This window comes from Lycium ferocissimum, chromosome 7 (genome assembly GCF_029784015.1).
Source record: "Lycium ferocissimum isolate CSIRO_LF1 chromosome 7, AGI_CSIRO_Lferr_CH_V1, whole genome shotgun sequence".
NCBI lineage: Eukaryota > Viridiplantae > Streptophyta > Magnoliopsida > Solanales > Solanaceae > Lycium > Lycium ferocissimum.
In genome coordinates, this window is record NC_081348.1 from 29,528,582 (window position 1) to 29,550,502 (window position 21,921).

At 36.3% G+C, this 21,921-nt stretch overlaps 2 protein-coding genes across 2 annotated transcripts; one reads left to right on the forward strand and one right to left on the reverse strand.

The window, feature by feature from the left end:
- Positions 1–104: 104 nt before the first annotated feature.
- LOC132064239 (long chain acyl-CoA synthetase 6, peroxisomal-like) lies at positions 105–11,473 on the forward strand. The gene is made up of 23 exons (XM_059457152.1): positions 105–429; positions 2,688–2,748; positions 2,938–3,015; positions 3,320–3,391; positions 3,488–3,569; positions 3,882–3,987; positions 4,072–4,148; positions 5,218–5,262; positions 5,371–5,457; positions 6,055–6,144; positions 6,276–6,355; positions 6,441–6,534; positions 6,851–6,939; positions 7,019–7,107; positions 8,501–8,630; positions 8,752–8,870; positions 8,970–9,093; positions 9,185–9,271; positions 9,549–9,652; positions 9,726–9,811; positions 10,643–10,729; positions 10,828–10,914; positions 11,096–11,473. The coding sequence occupies exons 1-23, from the start codon at positions 312–314 to the stop codon at positions 11,195–11,197; spliced, it is 2,094 nt and encodes a 697-aa protein (XP_059313135.1). The 5' UTR covers positions 105–311; the 3' UTR covers positions 11,198–11,473.
- A 530-nt stretch (positions 11,474–12,003) lies between these two features.
- On the reverse strand, positions 12,004–21,135 carry LOC132064240 (aminopeptidase P2). The gene is made up of 13 exons (XM_059457153.1): positions 20,809–21,135; positions 20,001–20,126; positions 19,741–19,860; positions 18,865–19,140; positions 18,108–18,280; positions 17,517–17,771; positions 16,761–16,912; positions 15,091–15,281; positions 14,170–14,278; positions 13,924–14,078; positions 13,034–13,126; positions 12,392–12,472; positions 12,004–12,313 (listed from the first exon to the last, which is right to left on the reverse strand). Exons 1-13 carry the CDS (start codon positions 21,133–21,135, stop codon positions 12,242–12,244), a joined length of 2,130 nt encoding a protein of 709 aa, XP_059313136.1. The 3' UTR covers positions 12,004–12,241.
- Between the last annotated feature and the right edge of the window lie 786 nt (positions 21,136–21,921).

Sequence of the window (21,921 nt, forward strand, 5' to 3'; positions counted from 1 at the left end):
AAGCACTTTTGATAGCTGATGGAATATTCAAGTTTTATTGGGCCTAGTATCCTAACTATTCTCTTCTTCCTCCACCCCCGCCCCCCCAGGCCCACGCCCTCGTCATCATTGAATAGCGTGCCAATCATAAGTAATCTATACATATATATCTATATCTATATATTTGAATGAATATCCTTTTGACCCTATCAAAATATATACGCTCCCAACTCAGCCTATGGTAAAATCAAAATCATACAACGGAGAAGTATATTATACTACTAGTACATTGAACTGGGTATTATTTTCTAAAAAAGGAAACTTATATTTCAATGGAATTATCGGTAGAGCGAAGGTTGAAAGCTATTCAAAGCCATCTTGTTCCGGTCACCGATGACGCATCACTCTCATTGATCCGTTCAAACCCAACTGCCGGTGAATTTTTCCAAGGTAATTCACTTATCTGATTTCTCTATTGTCTTTTCTTTACTTATATGTATAGGTAAATAATACTATAGATGCGATATGTGGAGTTGTATGATCGTGACTTCTGAGAAACAATGGAAATTTTGAAGTTTTTTGAGGGTACAAAGTTTATATTTTGATACCCAGATTAGAATAGTTGGAAATATTCAAGCTTTTTGATGGTACAACCTTTATATTTTGATACCCAGATTAGAATAGTTGGAAATATTCAAGCTTTTTGAGGGTACAAGGTTTAAATCTTGATACCCAGATTATAATAGTTGGAAATATTCAAGCTTTTTGAGGGTACAAAGTTTATATTCTGATACCCAGATCAGAATAGTTGGAAATATTGAAGCTTTTTGAGGGTCCACAGTTTAAATTTTGGATAACCAGATGATACCCAGATCAGAATAATGGTTAGGGTGTTTTGGTTATGCTTTGTGGTTTCTGGGACCGCCTCTACCATTGCATGTGAATCTACTTATTGGTGAAAGGTGTTTTCTTTTAAAGACCGCTGACTTGACTAAAGTCTTTCTTTTTATAGCTTTTTTGGTCATTCTAAATTATTAAAAGGGTACTGTTGAAAAGTTGTGAATCTTTTAGAGCTTTAGTTTTTGAAGATTTGGTTACTGAGGATCTTGAGATTTAGCTATCAGTGGAACAGTGATCTCTCCTTTGGTGTCTGGGTTTTTTGTTGCTAATAAGCATGTGTATCCCGTGTTGAGATTTTTTATTTTTTTTTATTTTTAAACAAAGGATAAATGGATCTTTTCTGCGAATTTGCACCATTTTTTTTGTGTGTGTGTGCGTGTATGTAAAATCAACATTTCATTCTTGTTCCCTTTTGATAGCTGATGGAATATTCAAGTTTTATTCGTCGAATGTTTGAGGTCTTGCAATTCATACAATGTTGAATAGAACTACTATTTTGTAGTTGCTCTCTTAATAGTAAGTTCAGAAACTCACAGTTTATGAAGGAGAAGAAAAATACTATTTACAGTGGTGGAAGGAAAATTTAATCCATATTGATAGATAATAACCTTCCTGAAGTCGCTCCGTAAATTCAGAATACCTATAGTCTTTCTCTGCTTTTTATGCTTTCGCCTTTTCCCCCTTTTTTTTGGGTGGGGTGGCAGATGGAGGAGAAATATGGAATCAGAGACAGAGTGTCTTTGCTTGGTCAGAGAATATGTGTTTGACCTTGAAGGTTTTGATCTTGTAGCAAATATGGTTGGGGAATTACTTCTCTGCTGGCAGTTTGCTACTAGGTGTTTCTGTTGGCTTGTAAGAAATTTTGTGGGATCGCGGGGTTGTCCTATGGGAGTCCTGTGCTGCAGATTGAGAAAATGCTTGTATCTCTGAACTGCACCATAGAGGAAGAATTTGTGTAAGCTTCATAATATTTGGAAACAAATCCTATGGAATTGCATAATATGTGAGAGGAGAACCATGAGGTCTCAGGTTTAACAACGGAGGCAAAAAATACTTGATGACTTGTTCAAATCTGCCTTAGCGTTGGTGGGCAAAGTTACTGGTTACTTGTTCTTGTAGACATCACCATCATCCATAAAAATATCGTGTTGCTCACAAAAGGCACCCTTGTGATGGAAAAGAAAACAAAAACATGCGTGATACTTGTAATTCCTTTCCCTTTTACCTTATCAAAAAAACTTCCTTTTTAGAAGCATATTTGTCTCTTAATTTGGAATTAATTGAAGTAGTCTCTTGTACTTATCCCTTCATGTTAGGTATATGTACAAAGTTATTTAGCTGTCTGGAACAATAAGCATTCTATTTTCAGTTTTCTAGCTGAATTACTGGAGTATAATACATAAACAGTAACGTGAGTCCTGATGATCTCCTGTTGAACGCGTGTGCTCCTTATGTTGTGCAAGGAGTATCCTGCAGTAACGCATGTTTAACTTATGTACAAACAAATCGTAGAAGATGTATAAATGGGTATGTAAACATATTATAATGGTATTCTGTAATCTTGTGAGCTTCGGCTTAGAGATTACATATTCTATCTTAACCATGCTTGTACACTCCTTCAAGCAGATCTATGACTCTATGTACAAAAAGAAAAAAAAAATAGTTACAAGGTTGTCTGGCATATTGTATCTGACATGCTATGGCTTTGCATAGACTTCTATGTAGTGGTCTTCTGCTTTTTTCTTTTGTTCATTCAGTTACTCTTTTTCATTGTTCACTTAGTTAATCACACTTTGAATTACGATCAGGTCAGGGTTTCAGCGTAGTTCTTCCTGAAAAATTGCACACAGGAAAATGGAATGTGTACAGGTACGTGTATTTTCTACTTTAGCCGCGAGCTACAGATGATTGTTTCTTAATTACGTGGTCAGAGGTATGGACACACATATAATGCTCACATTCACTCCCATAAACTACCTCTATCTGTATATATTGCATATGTAATTAATAATTATAACTTTCTAAGTCGTATGAGGTACTAAGTGATGATTATTACAGATCTGCACGATCTCCTCTGAAGCTTGTTAGTAGATTTCCTGATCATCCTGAAATTGCCACACTGCACGATAACTTTGAGTAAGAATCTCGTCTTCAGCTTTTTTACTTTTAATTGCTTTAAATATAAAGAAGAACTAGGCCTGCACCTTGTATTCTGCTAATACATAATTTGCCTTGCCGTGCCATTTACTTGCAAAAATTTGTTTTTCGTTTCCTTGTGCGGTGTGGTCCACTGTTACTGCAACAATAGTATCTCATCGCACCTTGTATGCACTCCTATTTCAATTGTTCGTAAAGGAGATATGCTACTTATCCTTTAGTATTGTCTGCATTCTTTTGTTGAGTACATCTTCTGTTTCATCTGATAATATTTTGTGTTCAGACATGCGGTTCAAACCTATCAGGATTACAAATATTTGGGTTCACGCATTCGGATAGATGGAACTATTGGGGAGTAAGTATTTTTACTGATTTAACAATGTTTTGTTGGATGAGATGAACTGGGGAAGTTTTCTAGTTACTTGTTTATTTTTCATTTTCTGTGCCATAGGTACAAATGGATGACATATGGAGAGGCGGGGACTGCTCGGACTGCAATTGGTTCTGGACTTCATTATTATGGATTACAACCGGTATGTCAAACTTGGATTAGGACGTATATGTAAATTACACACATTCATTTACTAATGTAAGAAAGAGATCTACACATCACATTTTTCCCAAACCTCCTTGTTCTTTTTCAACATCAAATAGGATATCTCTGCTTATTTGGGGTCTGTCGATGTGCTGAACTCATTTTCTTGTTTGATTTCTGGACGTTGAAGTTTTTCAGTGGGTTAATTACCTTTCTTGGTCAGTGATTGTATTTGACTCAGACACGTGTGCCATTGTACTTCAATGACAATATAATTCATTATTGACCGTTTCCAATTTCGATGGACCAGGGTGCTCGTGTGGGACTTTACTTCATAAATAGGCCTGAGTGGATGATTGTAGACCATGCCTGCTCAGCATATTCATATACTTCGGTCCCTCTATATGACACTCTTGGTGTGTAGGTGGCCGTTTCATGATTTTTTTTTTTTTTGGCTGGTAAGATATATTAAACTTATCACATTTCTTTTTTGTCTGCAGGTCCTGATGCTGTTAAATATATTGTCAATCATGCTGATGTACGAGCCATTTTTTGTGTGCCAACTACCTTGAACACGGTGAGTGAAATTCCTCCCCCTAAGGCACAGCGAGCCAAACCATTTTATCCTTGCGGCCCTCTTCTGCGTCGAGCACCACACTCACGTTACCTTGGAGGGGATTGATAACCACAATAGTATTTGAGAAGAGTGTTTGTTAGATTTTATTCATCCTTATCTATCCTTTGGTTGATGGTAGAGAGACCCGCCTCTGACAAGCTAACTTTCTTGTTAAGCGTGTCAGGGTTGCCGCTTCCTCCTCTTCCACGTGACTAGTATCGACCTCGCTCTAAACCGAGTATACTCCTTTAAGATGCTTCCAAAACACATCAGATGTCATTATGAGGCATTAATCTTAACATTTTTTTGATCAACTTGAGTTCTTAGACAGATCAACAACAAGAAAAAACTGTTGAGGACTCTGTTAGAGTTGCTCATAGTCTACTAATATCAGTTTGAGAAAAAATTGCTAAAATACACTCTCAGTAGCATGTTCGTATTGAATGATAAGCTTTAACTAAATGAAATGTTTCACAGTCAAAGAAACCTCTCAAGTTATTATTTAATGCTAAGCTTTAACAGTCAAAGAAACTACTACAGTTAGGGGTAATGACCTTTTAAGACGGTGATACTGATAGACGACTCAGTTTAAAACTTCACTTTCTAATCCTTATTTCTAATTCATTTATCATTATCTAGCTACCTTGCCTTCGTCGTCCTGTCTGGTGAAATTGTTATGTTTCTCCATTCCTCGTAATGCTGCTTTAAGAGAAATTCTAGTTCCCTCCTTTTCAAAAACAAAAGGAATGAGGAAACTCCTAATTCCTTGTTTTTCAAGTTTCACATCCTTTCACCTGCTTGCTTCTCCCAATTTTGGCTGGGTTATATGTAAAAATATCCTTATAATTATGTTTGGAAGCCTAGTGTAATGCTGGTACCGTATACTACTAAGTAAGTCTGCTTTCTCTGAGACTACAATCGTTTATTTTATACCAACCTAATTTGAAATTTATATTTTTCTATAATCATGTTTGTGTTAATGGTGAAAGTTGTTGAAGTTTATCTGACATTTCATTCACTGAACTTTCAGTTGTTGACCTTTTTATCAGAGATTCCGTCTGTGCGTTTGATTGTGGTAAGATCTACCCCTTGTCCATGTTAGGTCTGATTATATAATACAGTATGTAACAGCTGCTTGTTATATTTTTTTGTTAATTTGGCTACTCTGTCTTTGATGGTGTAGGTAGTGGGCGGGATAGATGAGCATCTCCCATCTCTTCCATCTACAACGGGAATGAAGCTCTTATCATATACAAGGCTTCTGAGTGAGGTACATTAAATGACATTCATAAATATTAATTACTTGGACCGTTGATGTTTTGGACTTGGTGGTGTCAACCTGAATTCAATGGGATATATTTGGTACATATTATCTCCCTGCCTGTCCTCAATTACCTCACCTTTCGAGCTAGATTTTGTGTCTTATGTTTGATAGTGAAGGAGCATCATCAGACACAAGGGGACCACTTCTAAGATGCCATTTATGTTGTAGATCTTCTCTGTTATTTTTTTGGTTCTAGCAAATTGATTTGCTTTGACTTTTTTTCAATACCTTGTGTCATCTATGATTCCTTCTGTCTTATATGCGTGTTTTGAAGGACCTGGGTATTGTTTTTGGTGGGGGGGTGGGGGGGGGGGGGGGGGGAGGAGAGTAGAGACGGGTCCTTTTATGTTTTGACCTGGGAATTACTTTTAAGCTTTAAGTAAGTTGTAATCAGAGTTTGTCTAACCTGTATAATGTTTGTATGTTCTCTCTACTTTCATGTTACATTATGGGCATTCTTGCACATCATTAGCTCTTTTTCCTACAACTTAACTATACTTCTGTAGAAACTTTACAATGACTGATCTACATGCTTACCCATAGGGCCGCAGTAGTATGCAACCCTTTTGCCCTCCTAGGCCTGAAGATATTGCTACCATATGCTATACAAGCGGTACTACGGGGACACCAAAGGTATTGCTTATACTTCTTCAACTTCAGAATCTGCTAACTCGACCAGTATCTGTAGTGGTTATTTCTCTTGTTAACAAGATCTTATCAGGCCCTAATTTTTTTTTTTTTTCCGTTTTTCCCTCCCTTGAAAGGGTGTCGTATTATCCCATGCAAACCTGGTAGCAAGTGTTGCAGGCATGACCCTTTCAATCAAGTTTTATCCATCTGACATGTAAGTTGGCCTAAAAATGTTTGTTCCATGTCTGTATATTTGATTTATTCCTGATTTAGTGTGCACTATGTGAACATTTTTACAGATACATATCCTATCTTCCCCTGGCGCACATCTATGAACGTGCCAACCAAATTACATCGGTATATTATGGTGTTGCCGTTGGATTCTACCAGGGGGTATGCCAGTTAATTGGATATTAAGTACTTATTTAGTCGTAGCTTCTTGGTATAGCCTTGTTTTCTTAGACCTCTGATCTCGGATTCATGATCAACGTACAAATTTGGTTTAGTGGAATTGCCCGTTTTTCAATTTACGTGTAGCATTTCTGCCAACCTTTTGTAGAGACAAAATGCGGTGCTTCTGGAATTTTTGTGTAGCTCTACGCTAATTCAGTTTATGAAGTATTAGCACTAAAAGGTCTCTTATAGACAACACTTAATTCATTGATCTGTTTCCACAGCGTTACTTATCATTAGCATTTCTACTCTGCAGGACAATCTGAAATTGATGGATGATTTGGTGACACTTAGACCTACAATATTTAGCAGTGTTCCTCGTCTTTACAACAGGATATATGCTGGGTAATATTTATGTGATGTGCTAAATAGTGTATATCTTTGTAGACTGGTGTCTTAGATTTTGCCAATCTTCTCATTATAGGATCACAAATGCTGTACAAACTTCTGGTGTACTGAAGCAGAAACTATTTAATGCCGCCTACAACTCCAAGAAGCAAGCTTTGATGAATGGTAAGTTGTTTAAATTTTTTTGTAATGCTCCTCGGGTTGCTTTAGATGATTGGACGTTCACTCATCTAGAAAAAGACAATATCATTATGTTCTAACAACACATTGGCTCCTGCCCATCATTGCCAGAACTCTGTTTCTCCTAGCTTAACAACTCATGTCCTACCTCCCGTATTTTCAAGGGAACTTTTGTGGCTTAATTCTCAAATTGAGGATGCACACTTCATGATCTAGAGCACTTCTCAAACAGAAAAGTTGAGGCGAGTTTCCATCTCGTCTTCCTTCCTTGTGACACATTGCTTAGACAACTGTCTCATTCTCAAATATATGGCGGGCCAATTAACATTTTAAAAATGTTTAATGGTTGGTGCCTGCCGTAAGGTTTTTTTATTCCTAATATAAGACCAGGACTCGTTGGAAAAGTTAAAGCATAAAAGAGGAGAACATGGTATAGGCTTTCTTACCTATTTCAATCCTTTTTTTGTGAGGCGGAGGAGGGTTGTAGGGGTTGAGCTGTTATAGAGAATTTAATCAAATGATTATCTATAGTATTTGCTATTTGAAAGATTTTCCTTTTTCAAATTACGTGACTTCCTGTAACCTGAAAAAATATCCAATGCAATTTTGTTATTTCTATAACAGATGGAAATGTTTTAGAAGTTAGAGCATAAAAGATGGGATGTAGTGGCATGTCATTCAGTTGTGCATTGATTATGAGCTCTTCTAGTTTCCTCCTTTTCTTTGTGGAAGAGTGGCAGTTTCTGAGCTGTTATGGCAGAAATTAAATCGGATTTTATCTTATTGTATTTTCTTTTAGAAGGACTTTGTTTTTCGAGTTGCCAGACTAAAAATCATTTACATAATAGGAGTATAATTTACCATTCATGACACCATTGTGAGTTCTCTGACTGTGTGCTGCTATGCAAACCGGAAAGAGATTTTAAGTGAGTCTAGTGTGCTTAAGCTTTTAGATGAAAATTGAATTTAATATCTATCAGCTAATAAGTGTAGTACGTACAACCTGGAAAGAGTAACACATACAGAAAAGAAAATTTAAGTTATTACTAGCACTCTGAAGAGATTCCCTTTTTAGTTATTCCAAGACTTGAGAGAATCATTTATCAAGCAGTAGGCCACCCAAAATGAGTGAGGTGCGGGTGCTATAGGCAATATAATGTACTCGTGCCAGAAAGCTATTTATGCACGCTTTGGTTTATAACTGGTACTGTCTTGAACGATTAAAAAAAAAAAAAAAAAACAAAAAACTGGTACTGTCTTGGATGAAATCTTATGTTATCATGGATTATTAAGTGCATATCAGCAGTAAAATACTTTTGCTTACTTTTGTGGCATTCATGACCTCTTATATCTCTTTTATATGAAATCTCATTTTCAGGTAGAAAGCCATCACCAATGTGGGATAGATTGGTGTTCAACAAAATAAAGGACAAACTGGGGGGGCGAGTTCGTCTTATGACCTCAGGTGCCTCACCATTGTCCCCTGATGTGATGGAGTTCTTGAGAGTGTAAGTTGACCATTATTGCTGTTCTAAAGTACTGAAAGATATTATTTACCATATTGTGGCTCTTGTTGGTGCTGAGGACTACCAGTAGTTGGCTATTCTCTGATTAAATTCCTTCATGCAGATGTTTTGGCTGTCTAGTAATGGAAGGGTATGGCATGACTGAGACTTCATGTGTCATAAGCTCAATGGACGACAGTGATAACTCAGTTGGTCATGTTGGTTCTCCGAATCCTGCATGTGGTGAGGTTTTAACTGATGATGGCATATAAACATCTTCATTTTGATTGTTAAAGAAAAAAGTAAATGAGTTTAACTTGTCTATGACACTGCTATTTTCAGAGATAAAGCTCGTGGATGTTCCCGAAATGAGTTACACATCAGAGGATCAGCCTCATCCTCGAGGAGAGATTTGTGTTAGAGGTCCTATTATTTTTGAAGGCTATTACAAAGATGAAGTGCAGACGTACATACCTTTTGCACATTGATATTTCATTATTCTTTTTGTCATTGTATGAGTTTCTCCAAGATAATTTGCCTGACCTAGTAGTTAACAGGAAGGAGGTAATTGATGAGGATGGTTGGCTGCATACTGGTGATATCGGATTATGGTTACCAGGAGGCCGCTTGAAGATTATTGACAGGTAGAATCTACTTGATATGATTAGGAGAGACAACCTTAGATATTTTTGATTTGAGATACAAACAACTTTTTCCTCCCACACCCCTATATTTGTGGGCAACAGGTGGTCAGGAAGGATTTATGTTAACCCTACCATTTCCATCAACAATTTTTTTTATAATGATGTAGTTGCATCATTCTCAATGTTCATTTGCCCCTTGTGATATTAGAACATCTATCTTTCTGTGCCTTGCTTGTCTCCCATGGTAATATGACCTCTGAATGCTCATTGTGGACAGGAAGAAGAATATCTTCAAGTTGGCACAGGGTGAATACATAGCTCCTGAGAAAATTGAGAATGTTTATGCTAAATGCAAATTTATTGCACAATGCTTTGTCTATGGTAAGCAGATAACAAATTTGCCCTTATGGAATCATTAAACAATGTCCTCAGCTCACTGTTGCAACATTCTCAGGTGATAGCTTTAATTCCTCTTTAGTAGCAGTCGTTTGTGTAGAGCCAGATGTCTTGAAGGAATGGGCATCATCTGAGGGAATCAAGGTAGCTCTTAATTTTCAACTTGTGGAAATTATATTTACATCTTATGAAATGCTTCACTTAAAGCAAACTTGTGTGGAGTTCATCATTTAGAGTTTCGTGTTGCATTACATTAACCATCATATTTTGAGTGTCTTATCATTAACTCTGCACAAAGCACATGAGCTGCGCTTATATTCACATAGGTAGATAATTACAACTTGCTTCTAGAGCTTCCCATAAAATATACTGGTATTTAATGTCTGCCTAACTTTTGATCTTGCTGATGGCTTATTTCGATACCTTCCTGATTGATTTTCCCTTGGTCCAGTGAAATCTAGGAAATTGCCCCCTTTTATAAGGAAATTGACACTTGTTTCGCAAAGCACAATAAAAAATCTAGTCACCTTATTACATAAAGCAACTAAAGCAAATATAAGACATCTAACTGCCACTAAAACAATAAAAATCTTCTTGATGCTTTTCAATGAAATACATTACTTCGTCCAACAAAAAAAAAAAAAAAAAATCACTTTTGAAATATAAACTTGTAAGACATCTAAAACTCATTAGTTTCGGCATTTGGTTTTATATCATCCATTGAAGGAGATATAAAACTCTACATTCAGTGATAAGTTTCAAAGTTTGCAACCTAATTTTTTCAGTACTTAGATTCAGTAACTTAAATCATTGTGCGATACAAAATTCAGTCATCTGATCTGCTCTTCAGAATTTAGTTTTACCAAATAGCTGTAAACAAATGTAATTTTAGGTTCTGTTGTTGAAGATATTTGTTAGTCATTCTCTAAGGAGCTGTTTGATTTATTTCCCTTGATTTTAATGTGATGTATCCAGTATGAAGATTTGGGACAACTATGCAATGATCCAAGAACAAGGGCTGCGGTTCTTGCTGAGATGGATGCAGTCGGAAGGGAAGCTCAGGTAGTTTGTTTAACTTTGGCTTTCTTTTACCTGAGTTTTAGTTTCTTAAAATGCCAAGTGAATCCATCAATTGATGCTCTCTTTTTACTGCAATACAGTTGAGAGGATTCGAATTTGTAAAAGCTGTAACATTGATTGTCGAGCCTTTCACAATCGAAAATGGTCTTCTCACTCCCACATTCAAGGTAATTTCACTTGCCTGTCTCAATATTTTAAAATCTGAAGCAAAGCAGATGGTAAAGAACTGTTCTTGTTGGTCCGTATGACATTCTTACAATTCTAAAATGTGCTTCCCATGTTTGATAAACTTCAGGGGAGTATGAATATATCTTTGTTAATGTGCCTTTTCTCTTTTGTTTTTTCCAGGTCAAGAGACCGCAAGCAAAGGATTATTTCGCCAAAGCAATATCTGATATGTATAATGAGCTTTCTAAATCAGATCCAGCATCCCAGAAATCATCACTATGACCAAGGCAATCGAGAAAGCTTCAGCTGTTCACCCACACTTCCCTTCTTCAGAATAAATACCAAACTAAAGATTATTGTAGAATAGAAAGCTCAGAGGATTTTTGTGAATCTTGAGTTAATAGATTTCTTGTTGTAATATGTACAATGTTTAAATAATTTAAATTCGACAGTTACTTAATTTAAAAAATTTGCTGGGATATAAATAATTTTATATCCTGATGGCTGATGTCTAGATTTTGATGGGAATTTTGTCAATAAAGCATGTGATTGGCCAGATGAATGGTTTCCCTAAACGATTATTGCCCAGATGAATGGTTTCCCTTAACGGGTAAGGGCCACTGGAGGCCTTATGGCCTAAAGCTGACCCCCATTTTATTTGAAGAATAGAGTAGTTGCTAGTACTAGAAACAACTCTGTACAATTCTTCTGCTCTCTGACTGGATTATGTAGCATTTGGCTGCCATTCTCGCAAATCGCAAAACTATCTATAATGGCTGTGCAGCAAGCTTCTGAATGCCTCAGATAATATCGATATAAAAAATGAATTTGAACAGCGATTCAAGCTTCACTTGAAGCACATGTATTTGGCTTATACTATGTTTTTACCATGTCACATTTTGATTTGGGGGGCGGGGGGGGGGGGGGGGGAGTGCGGGGTGAGGGGAAGGAAAAATTTAGCATATGTCGCAGCAATCTGTTTTTGTATGAAGTAATTTTTAAGCTAAAGTTAAAGAGTGAAGCTGCTACTTCCCGGTGTAACAAATAGGAATAACTTTTAGGGAACTTCAAAACTGCAAAGTAAAATCTGCATCAGAGTAATGGTGCTCACGTTAAGGTGCGGCACAATATTGTACTTTTGCAGAGGTCCTTTAACATCTTTAATAATGCTAAACAGTTCATTAGTGTATTGTAAAAGAAAGGTCGTTTACCTGTCTATAATGTATATCAGTAGCTGCAACGCTTAATTATCAAATGATTTATCTCCTATGTACAAGAATTGGTGAAGGATGGAACAACTTATTAATGACAGTATCTATACATGAATTACAGCTTTGTTAGAGGCTGTGTGTTGTTCCAAAGCCATTGACGTGCAGAACCATCCAGCAGAGGTGAAACCTAAAGATGATTTCCAATTAGCAAATAGCAGTCTTAAACATGATAAAAGCAACCACAAAAATCGTCTCGGATGCTTACCTTCTCCCAAACTTGCAAATGGTAACTATTAAGCCAATCTACTTCCGCATCAGAGAGCAAAGACATGTCGACCAATTTAGTCTGGATGATAGACGCAAAAAGTAGTCATATCACTAGAAATTATGGCAGATTGTTGGAGCATGGTGCATACACTCCACAATGAGTTGATTTAAGACATCATAGTCATCAGTGAAGGTTATGGAAACATAAGGGTAAATAATGGAATTCATTTATCAGTTATCTGAAGATGATATGAAATCTTAATTTGTGACCAAGCTCATTTACACTCATGCGTGATATGGCTTGTTACACCTTATAACATGCGAGTCTTTAGGAATGTCAAATATAATCCATACTTAATTTTCTGCACTCTATAACGTAGAGTAATTATTTCTCTTGGGTTCATCTCTGTTGCATCCATATCTCAATGATAATCTCTGGGCTCTTTGAATTAGTTAGTTCTCTAAAGCCCAAATTTTACATGACGGAGACTACAGCAGAAATAAACAGATTGACCTTGCAACTGCGTGTGCAGTAGAAACTGTACAGCCTAGAATTGCCAAGGCCAATTTCCTTGTGTTTAATAGCAGAGATAAAATTTAATAGTAAAAGCAAAGAAAGATCAATTATGAGCTGTCTTACCTGTATGGGAACAAAAGTAAGCTTTTCGAATCCCAGATATCCTATTCCTCCAAAACGATTCGGTGTATCTACTTCTTTAACGTAAAGAAGATTCTGGGTAACAAGAAAGAGTTAAAATAAGATAAGACAAAACCAGAAGTAAGTTGCATTAGGCTAAAAAAATTGGGTAAGGAAAGGATAAACACAATTACATTACCAACCACAAAGCATAGTACAATGATGCCAATAGAGCATAGAAGAACAATATGACATCCTGACTGAATTCTTTTACAATCAAATCAAATGAGAATTCAAGCAGAAAAAGAAGCTCTACATGCCACTTATATACTTCAGGTTTCTACAGGAAAGGTTGCTATTTTTACTGTCATATTCCTCTTCTACCAAAATGGAGATTTTAACATCAGCATTTAGCGAACATTCTTCTTCACCTTTTAAGAAGGAACTTGACCTAAAACTTTAGCAACCAATGAGCTCTAAAGTTCCTCAGATACTTCTTCAGGTTCCAAAAGAAAATAACAACAACAATCCAGTGAAATCCCACAACGTGGGGTCTGGGGAGGGTAGAGTGTACGCAGACTTTACTCCTACCAAGGTAGGACGGTTGTTTCCGAAAGACCCTAGGTTCCAAAAGAAAATAAGCAAGTGTATATTCTCATACGCTTCAACTTATAAACAAATGGAGGTTTTAACATCAAATTTTAGCAGTCGATCTACTAGAAGCTGTATAGAGAACTTTTCTAAGAGAAAAGGAAGAGAAGCTTTACGAGGAACCCATTTATTGGTTCAAATAAAAGAACATCTAAATACTAGAGATACTCATGATTATAAAACAAAAACGAAAATAGTCTTCAATTCTTACTAGGTACTGATATGGAAAAAGGGTAAAGTACCTCAATTCGAATACCAAAAGCATGGTCTTCATAGTAACCTGGTTCATTGCTGACAATCATGCCTCTCAACAAAGGAGTCATATTTCCAAAGCGGAAACTAATGCTATGTGGGCCTTCATGAACATTTAGTGCAGCTCCCACACCGTGCCCAGTTCCTAGAGGAAATGAAGAGATCGTGTAAAGGAAATGCTGTCAGTTACTAAAAGCTCCTAATACCATAAGTAAACAGAACTTGTGCACACTCACCATGCCGGTAATCAAGGCCAACCTTCCATAAGGAAGACCGTGCAAATGCATCCAACAAGAAACCAGGGGTATTCTCAGGGAAAACTGCTTGGTCAAGTGCTATGTGACCCTGAAAATGTTTTAATCAATAACAACCTATCAAAACAATTATAGAAGCACTTATCTAGCAATGCCTCAAACTGGGTTACGAAAGAATACCAACACAACCTCAAGACATGCACTTCCAAGGGTAAAATTTGAGATGGAGACTTGAAAGGAATGTCATTGATGAGTTGATCTTATATCAACAAGAACAATTACTTAACTCTGCTAAAATTATGTGGTATTTTATAGGTTCCTCTCACTGTTTCCCCACTCAATTCATCAGTTATCTTACATCTAATTGACCATAAGCTCGAGGGAATCAGAAACCATTGTATCTTTTTCGAAATGTCACCCAACATGATTCTGCATTTGCTTATGAAACCTTTATTTTGCTAAATCTGCTGATGAGAGAGGGGGGGGGGGGGGGGGAAAACAAAAAAAAAGGAACTTCTGTGAAATATGCCATAAACAAGAGGGATAACTCTATTTCAAGATTGCTAGGAATCATCAATAATGAGTTGAGCCATGAAAGTTGGTTATATCATAGCTCATTAAGTATAGTTTCCAACAAATCAAACGGTTCATCGTTTGGACACTCCTTCCGAAAGCCATGGTCAAATACTGAAACATGCGCAAAGCTGAAGGAAGTTCACCTAGGCACCGTTGGAGGATGTCTTCAATTGGTTTATGTCTTAACCTATTATTTCTTGGATGGCAATGGTTCTTGATGCCTAGTTTGGATCCTTGACTACTATTCTTGCAAAATCATTTATAATTTTTACTTTTTAATCTAAATATAACCTAATGCATCATTGCTGGCAGAAAGGTCTAGTGTACCTGTAGTACTCGGGTGAAACATTCTCTTTCTCTTGCAGATGGTTCACCAAAATGCACTGTCCTAGTAATGTCAGTCGTTCCATCAATATATTGGCCTCCACTGTCTAAGAGGAAGAGTTTCTTCCCATCCACAGTGCTACAACTATCCGACTCTGCCCTGTAATGAATTATAGCACCATTGGCACCCGAACCTACAAGTAAATTCAGTAGTTATGAATATGACTAGGGAGATATACCAGCTTGTCAATAATTCTGCACTGACACTGATCATTTGATATCGCCTTGGATGTTTCTTCTATCGGTATCTCAAAATAAGTTATCTAGAATTGAGGTGCACATGCTTCCACACAGGAAAACTGAATCCACTCCGTTACAGAAAACTAACTATAAGGAAGTGCTGGAGTCTGAAATAAAGTTAGATAGGAAGAAGTGTACATACTTTACAAACTGTCAAGTAGCAATTTCCCTGGTGACCTTTACCTGATGGCCACATGGCATTGAATGCACAGGACATGGCTCTGAACATAATGGGAACCACAAAGGTTTTCCATTAATAGGATGAATTCAAGTTTTGTTGAATGTATATAGACAACAAGACATAAGTGGACCATTTTGAACGAGCAGAATCCAGAGAAAAGTGAAAGATAAACTACCATAGGAATTGTGTTGGTGAAATCAGATCAAAATGAGTACTGCATTAAAAAAATGGAATCTACTATTGTAAATAAATCTCAAACAGTATAAAAAGGACAATGCAAAATGACCCATTAACAAATATCTGCCATTTCATTGCAAAGTCGTCAACTACTCCCTATGTCCAACTATCAAAACAGTCCAATATTTGTTTTTAGCCAGCATGAAAATAGTTTATTCTCCTCAAATCAAAGTACCAAAACATTATATAGCGAAACTTTTGTTGGACTTCCTCTTTACGGTACAAGTTTTTCCTATATTTTATTCCATAGAAGCACAAAACTCGATATAGGGGCCCACATCTTTTCCTAGCTAATACTAATGTATTAGATTTTCAACTCTTCTCTTAATATAACAGCTTAGCCAAAAAAGAAATTATCAGTTTGGGATGGAGGGAGTACAAATGTTTCCTACTGTCTTTGACCATTCGAAACTACATTAGATCACCCAAATTTCTGTGAAAGCTCTTCAAGTATAATAAGCTTAAGCACAAGATGGAAGACCAAGAAAGATATATCTCAGAAATTAGAATGATTCACCTACTGAAAATGTCAACAGAAATACAACAACAACAACATACCCAGTGTATTCCCACAAAGTGGGGTCTGGGGAGGGTGGAGTGTTTGCAGACCTTACCCCTACCTTGGGAGGTAGAAAGGCTGTTTCCGGTAGACCCTCGGCTCAAGGAAAAACATTTCAAAACGTCAACAGAAATATGGAAACAAAAGCCAAAGAAACAAATTTCTATCTCCAACAGATCCAAAGCATTCTAAAGTTCATAAAATTTTGGTAGAAAAACAGAATTGGAAGAAATATCTATAAGCAAGGGATATAACTTTCAGATCTATAGTTTTAATATTTTTTCACTCAAGACGAAGATTATTATCCAGTAAAAGTCCACAAAAACAAACATTAGCTATTTACTACTATATAAGTTTCGAAATTCAGGTCAATCATGATAATAGAAACCAACATACCACTTATTGTGTCGAAGCTTGTATCAAGAAAGCCATCTTGGTGTGAGCGAAATTCAAGAAGTTTGTCTGCAACTTCTACCTCTGTCGGAGTGACATCCCTTTGGATTTCATCCTCCAGCCAAGCCCAAAATTGAGCTAATGCAGCCGCATCCCTACATCAAAAGATGTGTATTGATTATCCATTAAAGTATTATTAAGCCATGCATACTTGAATAAAACATAGCAATCCGTCAACGTAATTATAAAATGCTTCGCCATGAAAGGCCAAACAGAGAGTGAATGCTATAAAGCTAAAAAACTATCTATCGTACAGCAAAGAAAAGTCACAGTTATGGGCTTCCATGGAATAGACATAACTAATCCACAGTTATCCAGACATGAAAAATATTATATTATTGTAATTTATTACCAACAAAACCTTCATGCAGATCCCAATCAGGCTTCAACGGAGTTTCACTATGGACATGGATATGGAGGTTTGACACAGAGGATTCGGAGGACAGTAATTTCAGACAATAACGGAACACAGGAGGGAGGATGGAGGACAGGAAATATTAGAATACCTCATGGGGTAGGATAGTGGACGGCATAATGAAAGTGTTGGAGGACTTCTATGGCAGCAACATCACACAAAGAGTGGGAAGTGGTGCAACAGTACAATTTTGAAAAGATAGATTTTTTTTTTTTTTACACAATAGGCAGTAGTTATTGACAATTAACATATGCTTAAAAGGTTTGGTTGGACTTTCAGTTTACCTTAGATGGCAGTTCCGCATCCCTTCTAACTCAGCATCATTTTTGACAGCTTTACTCAGAGAGACAGGAGAACTCCTATATACTGCACATGGTCCCCCAGATTGACCATTCGAATCAAGGTTGGCAGTCCTCTTCTCCCTGCTTTTAGTTGCAGAATTCCAAGGATATTTGTAACAAGCTGATTCATATGCATTTACAATAGCAGCATTGACTGATGAAGTGTCCAACCAAAGATTTGCCCCTTTTGCTGCCAAACTGAAAAGAGAAACTTTGGAGTCAAATTTTATCACGGGGAAAACTATCTCCAGAAACACACCATATTAGTAATTTGGTTGTTGAAGATTTTCATCTATTAGAAAGAGGAACCATTAAAATAATGCAGCATGCAAAATATCTCCATTAGCATTCAAGTCTAGGGTGCTGCTTGCACAGTTGAACACTCAAATGCTGATATAAATATATATGCAAGCTTCTCACAGCAGTTGTTCTTGCCAGAATGATATCAAATCCAGGACATGTAACTGTCGAAGAGAAGACAATTTTTGCAATTGAAAATAAAAATATGCTGCAAAACTAATGCTTTAAAGTCACCTTTCAATTTCAGAAAGAATGGACTCATATGCTCTCACTTCTATGCCAGCATTTTCCAAGTGCGCCATAACTTCAGGTGTTACTTTAGTATCATCGACGAACAATTTTGCTCCATCTATCTCCACAACTAAATATGCGTACATGACTGGTGAATGTGGGACATCATTACCTCTCTGGAGACACAAGTAAATAACTAAACAAATAAGCAGCTAAAAGGTAAGGAAAGATGCAACTGAAAGCAATTTAAGTCATCATTCAACTGCAAGCAACGCATGTAAAGGCACTTGCTGGGCATCCACAATAAGAGGTTGAAATCTTGACATATGCCTTCCGATCTTATAAATATCCTTGAGAACTCATTTACAATTATTGGCAATTTACAATTAACCATTTATAGGGCCATCGTAATAAGCATATCTATTATAATCCATATTTCTACGTCAATCTCATCTTTTCAAAGGATTAACCAGTGTGCAGGCAAAAATCAAAAGATCTAGAATGGTCTAAGTTAGGTGCACCATTGTAGTTCAATCAAATTATATCTGCATTATCGCTTCAAATATTTAAATATGCTACCAGATACAATTCATAATCACCAGTTAACTGGATTTACAATAAATGGAAGGATGGCTTCTTCCTACCCCTTAGACCAAAATATCTCATACAAGCAGGAATCTGGGTTACAAATGATCTCTTTGTAATCATATGACCAAGTAAAACTTAACAAAGATTTTAAAGAACAAGTGAAGAGGATTACCAAGTTCAATAGCCACGCAATTTCGTCAAGCATGGAGATAACAATTGCCGATGCACCAGCATTTCTTAGTTCAGATCTCAAGACTGAAAGCTTTGACGACACATCTACACCAGCATATTTTAGGTCATGCAATCTAATTGGTTCCTGTGGAGGCTTTGGCCTCGACTCCTTCCAAATTTCATCTACAAGGTTGAAATCATACAATAAGACCAACTCATGGTTCGCTTTAGAAATGTCCTCTTTGAATTCTTTTGCAGCATCAGATGAAAAAAGAAACTGTTCCCTTCACCAAAACAAAGAGAACTGATATAAGAGAAAAGAAAATGCAAGGGTATTTATGATTCAATGTTGTCAAAGCAAATAGAGAAATGTTTGCAAGATTGACAAATTTGAAATTTTAAACTAGAAGAGGTGAAATAGTATTGGAAGCACCAGTTCATAAATAAACACAAGACTGACTGAATTATAGGCACCGATAACCATAATACAGTAATCAAATACTAAGGCTAGCAACAAGTTTCTGGCGAACAACTTCAGGTATCAAACCAGATTGAGATACATTTAGCACAATCCAAAAGGTTTCAGTATGGGCTTCATAGTTAAGAGGATAAAAGGTAGAATTTAAGTTGACTTTCAGTTATTAGTGTTATGGTATCAAACATTTAAGAATGTTCCAAAATGGAAGAATTTACTATAAGCTGTGAAGAACGCAGTAATGAACAACTAAACAATAACACCAAGCCTCAGTCTCAAACAAGTTGAGGTCGGCTATATGAATCCTCACTTCTTCAAAATCAACTCATATCATTATCAGAACAAATTACTGGAACTTAAAACAAATTCACAAATCTGGAAGCATATTTGAGCATTACTTACAGGATCTATACCGATCCTGCAACCAGGTGCTAGGACAGTATTAAGCCACTGACTAGGAGTAGGCACACCCAAGTTACCAGCTCTCATGAGATCCCAACTAGAGTTCAACTGCTTCTCAGCCTGTTTGCACATACCAAAGAGAAGAAAAAACCAATTAGAAGACAACAGGCACCGACAAAGGATACCAGCTGAACCATTCATCTTGCTTCCATTGAGAAAATGATCAGTAAAACTAAAGAAGCCATGCATATAATACAAACCTGTAAAAAGTATCGCCCATCTGTCCATAAGGCTGCTTTATCTTTGGTTACAACTGCAGTGCCTGCACTTCCCGTAAATCCGGATATATAGGTTCTTCGCATATAACATTCAGCAATGAACTCACTCTACAAATTAAAGCAATTTACATTTAGTAAAACTTGTAGAAAAAAATTGACAACCAGTTCCATTTCTTGCTTATCTTCCCATCCACAAGATACTTCCAGAACTCGCTTACTACCTTCCCAAAATGTAAGAATAGCCACCAAGGAATAAAATCAATACTGTATAAGAATAAATTCTTACTAGTTCACAATACATCACTGCATCAAGTGTCAAGTGTTGCTTAAATTAGAAAGTAAATCATGAACTAAACAGGCAATTCTGTTGGAAAGAGGGAATCTTAGAACAACTATCAAACAGAACATACACTGCAAATCAGCAGGCTTTAATACCACAATATAGCAACATTAACTTTAAACTGAATTACCAGTCCTACTCATAACAATATCATCAATACCTCGAAAAAGCAGTCGATTTTCCAAAGTACACTACAAAAAGGCGAAAGATAATGGGAATTCATTCCATAAAAAAAAAACAAATTATCAGCTGCAAGAACTTATTTAGGTCCACTGACAAAACAAGCAACAATCTTTACACTAACAACTCAAGAACATACCATTAATACAACCCACTCATAACACTTTATCTCAAACCAAGAAAACCAACCCACCCACCCACCCCCCCACACACAAACCCAAAACAAGAAAAGAATGGACCTTGAATTCAAGAAAAGAAAGAAAATAAAACCTGATGGGCATCTTGGGAAGGAATAATATAAGCATCAACATTAACACCAGGCCTAGTAAAGATCTCACGAATAGCACGAAGCTTGTTATCCTCTTCATGGTCGTTACCCTTTTTCTGAAATTCCCATGAGGGTTTAGCAGTGATGGAACTTGAGCTTCGGACAGTAAGAATGGAGTGATTTGGAGATCTTGAGAGAAACCTGGGACCAATTCCGAGTTTGTGGAAAATGGGGAGGGAGAAAGAGAGGAAACGGAAACTTCGAGGGTGGTGATGGTGGAGTTTGGAAGAACAACTGAGCATTGTGGTAGAAGCTGCCAGTGAATCCATTGATAGAGAGAAAGAGAGAAGATTGGAGTTTGAGTAATTATGAAGGAAAAGAGCTGAAGAAGAAGGAGGAGGAGGATAATAATAATGGGATAGAGTTGTGGCTACATACTCCAAAGTCCAAAATTGTTTGGCCAAAGCTAAAAGGAAATCTTAACTTGATAAACACGTTTGTCTAACTATTTTTTGTCGGGAAAGTACTTTTGAGTTTTGAGAAGTACATTTTTGGCCAAACAGTATCAAGATTTGGTTAATAGTTCTTCTATAAATAAAAAATTGATTTTAAATATTTATTATGAAATTTTTAATTGTTTTTTGTCTTTATTTAATACTAAAGTATTAAAAATAAACTATATATTAAAGTTTTTAATCAATATATTTTAATATAGTTAAACTAAAGCAATAACATTCAATATCTAGTAAGATTACAAATTTTAGATGATGAATCAAGTACGCCAAAAATATATCATAAAAATCTCTTGCAAGAGCGCTAGTTGAGATGGTAGAAAAAAAAAAAAAGGAGAGAATTGTATTTTTAGATAAAAACTTATCCAAGTTTACATAAAACAAAGCAATTTAACTTTGCTAAGATAAAAATTAAAGTTAGAATGCAAATCACTTATTTATGATTAAGGATAAAAATTATTAGTTTGATAAAAATTATCAAGTGTTAGAACATGTGACTATATTAATAAATATACTTTTTTGATTAAAAAAAAAACTGCCTTAGATAATACTTTTCTTGTTTTCACTTATTGAAAGAAGTTGAAATTTATAACTTCCTTACTA

Excerpts from the sequence above, each read along its gene's own strand:
- LOC132064239 (XM_059457152.1), top strand. The coding sequence starts at position 312 with ATGGAATTATCGGTAGAGCGAAGGTTGAAAGCTATTCAAAGCCATCTT. Across the intron at positions 5,458-6,054 it reads ATACAAGGCTTCTGAGTGAG|GGCCGCAGTAGTATGCAACC; the intron begins GTACATTAAATG and ends GCTTACCCATAG. Across the intron at positions 10,915-11,095 it reads TTCTCACTCCCACATTCAAG|GTCAAGAGACCGCAAGCAAA; the intron begins GTAATTTCACTT and ends TGTTTTTTCCAG.
- LOC132064240 (XM_059457153.1), bottom strand. The coding sequence starts at position 21,135 with ATGGATTCACTGGCAGCTTCTACCACAATGCTCAGTTGTTCTTCCAAA. Across the intron at positions 19,861-20,000 it reads ATGGGCGATACTTTTTACAG|GCTGAGAAGCAGTTGAACTC; the intron begins GTTTGTATTATA and ends ATGTGCAAACAG. Across the intron at positions 12,314-12,391 it reads ATTTGCAAGTTTGGGAGAAG|GTTTCACCTCTGCTGGATGG; the intron begins GTAAGCATCCGA and ends AATCATCTTTAG.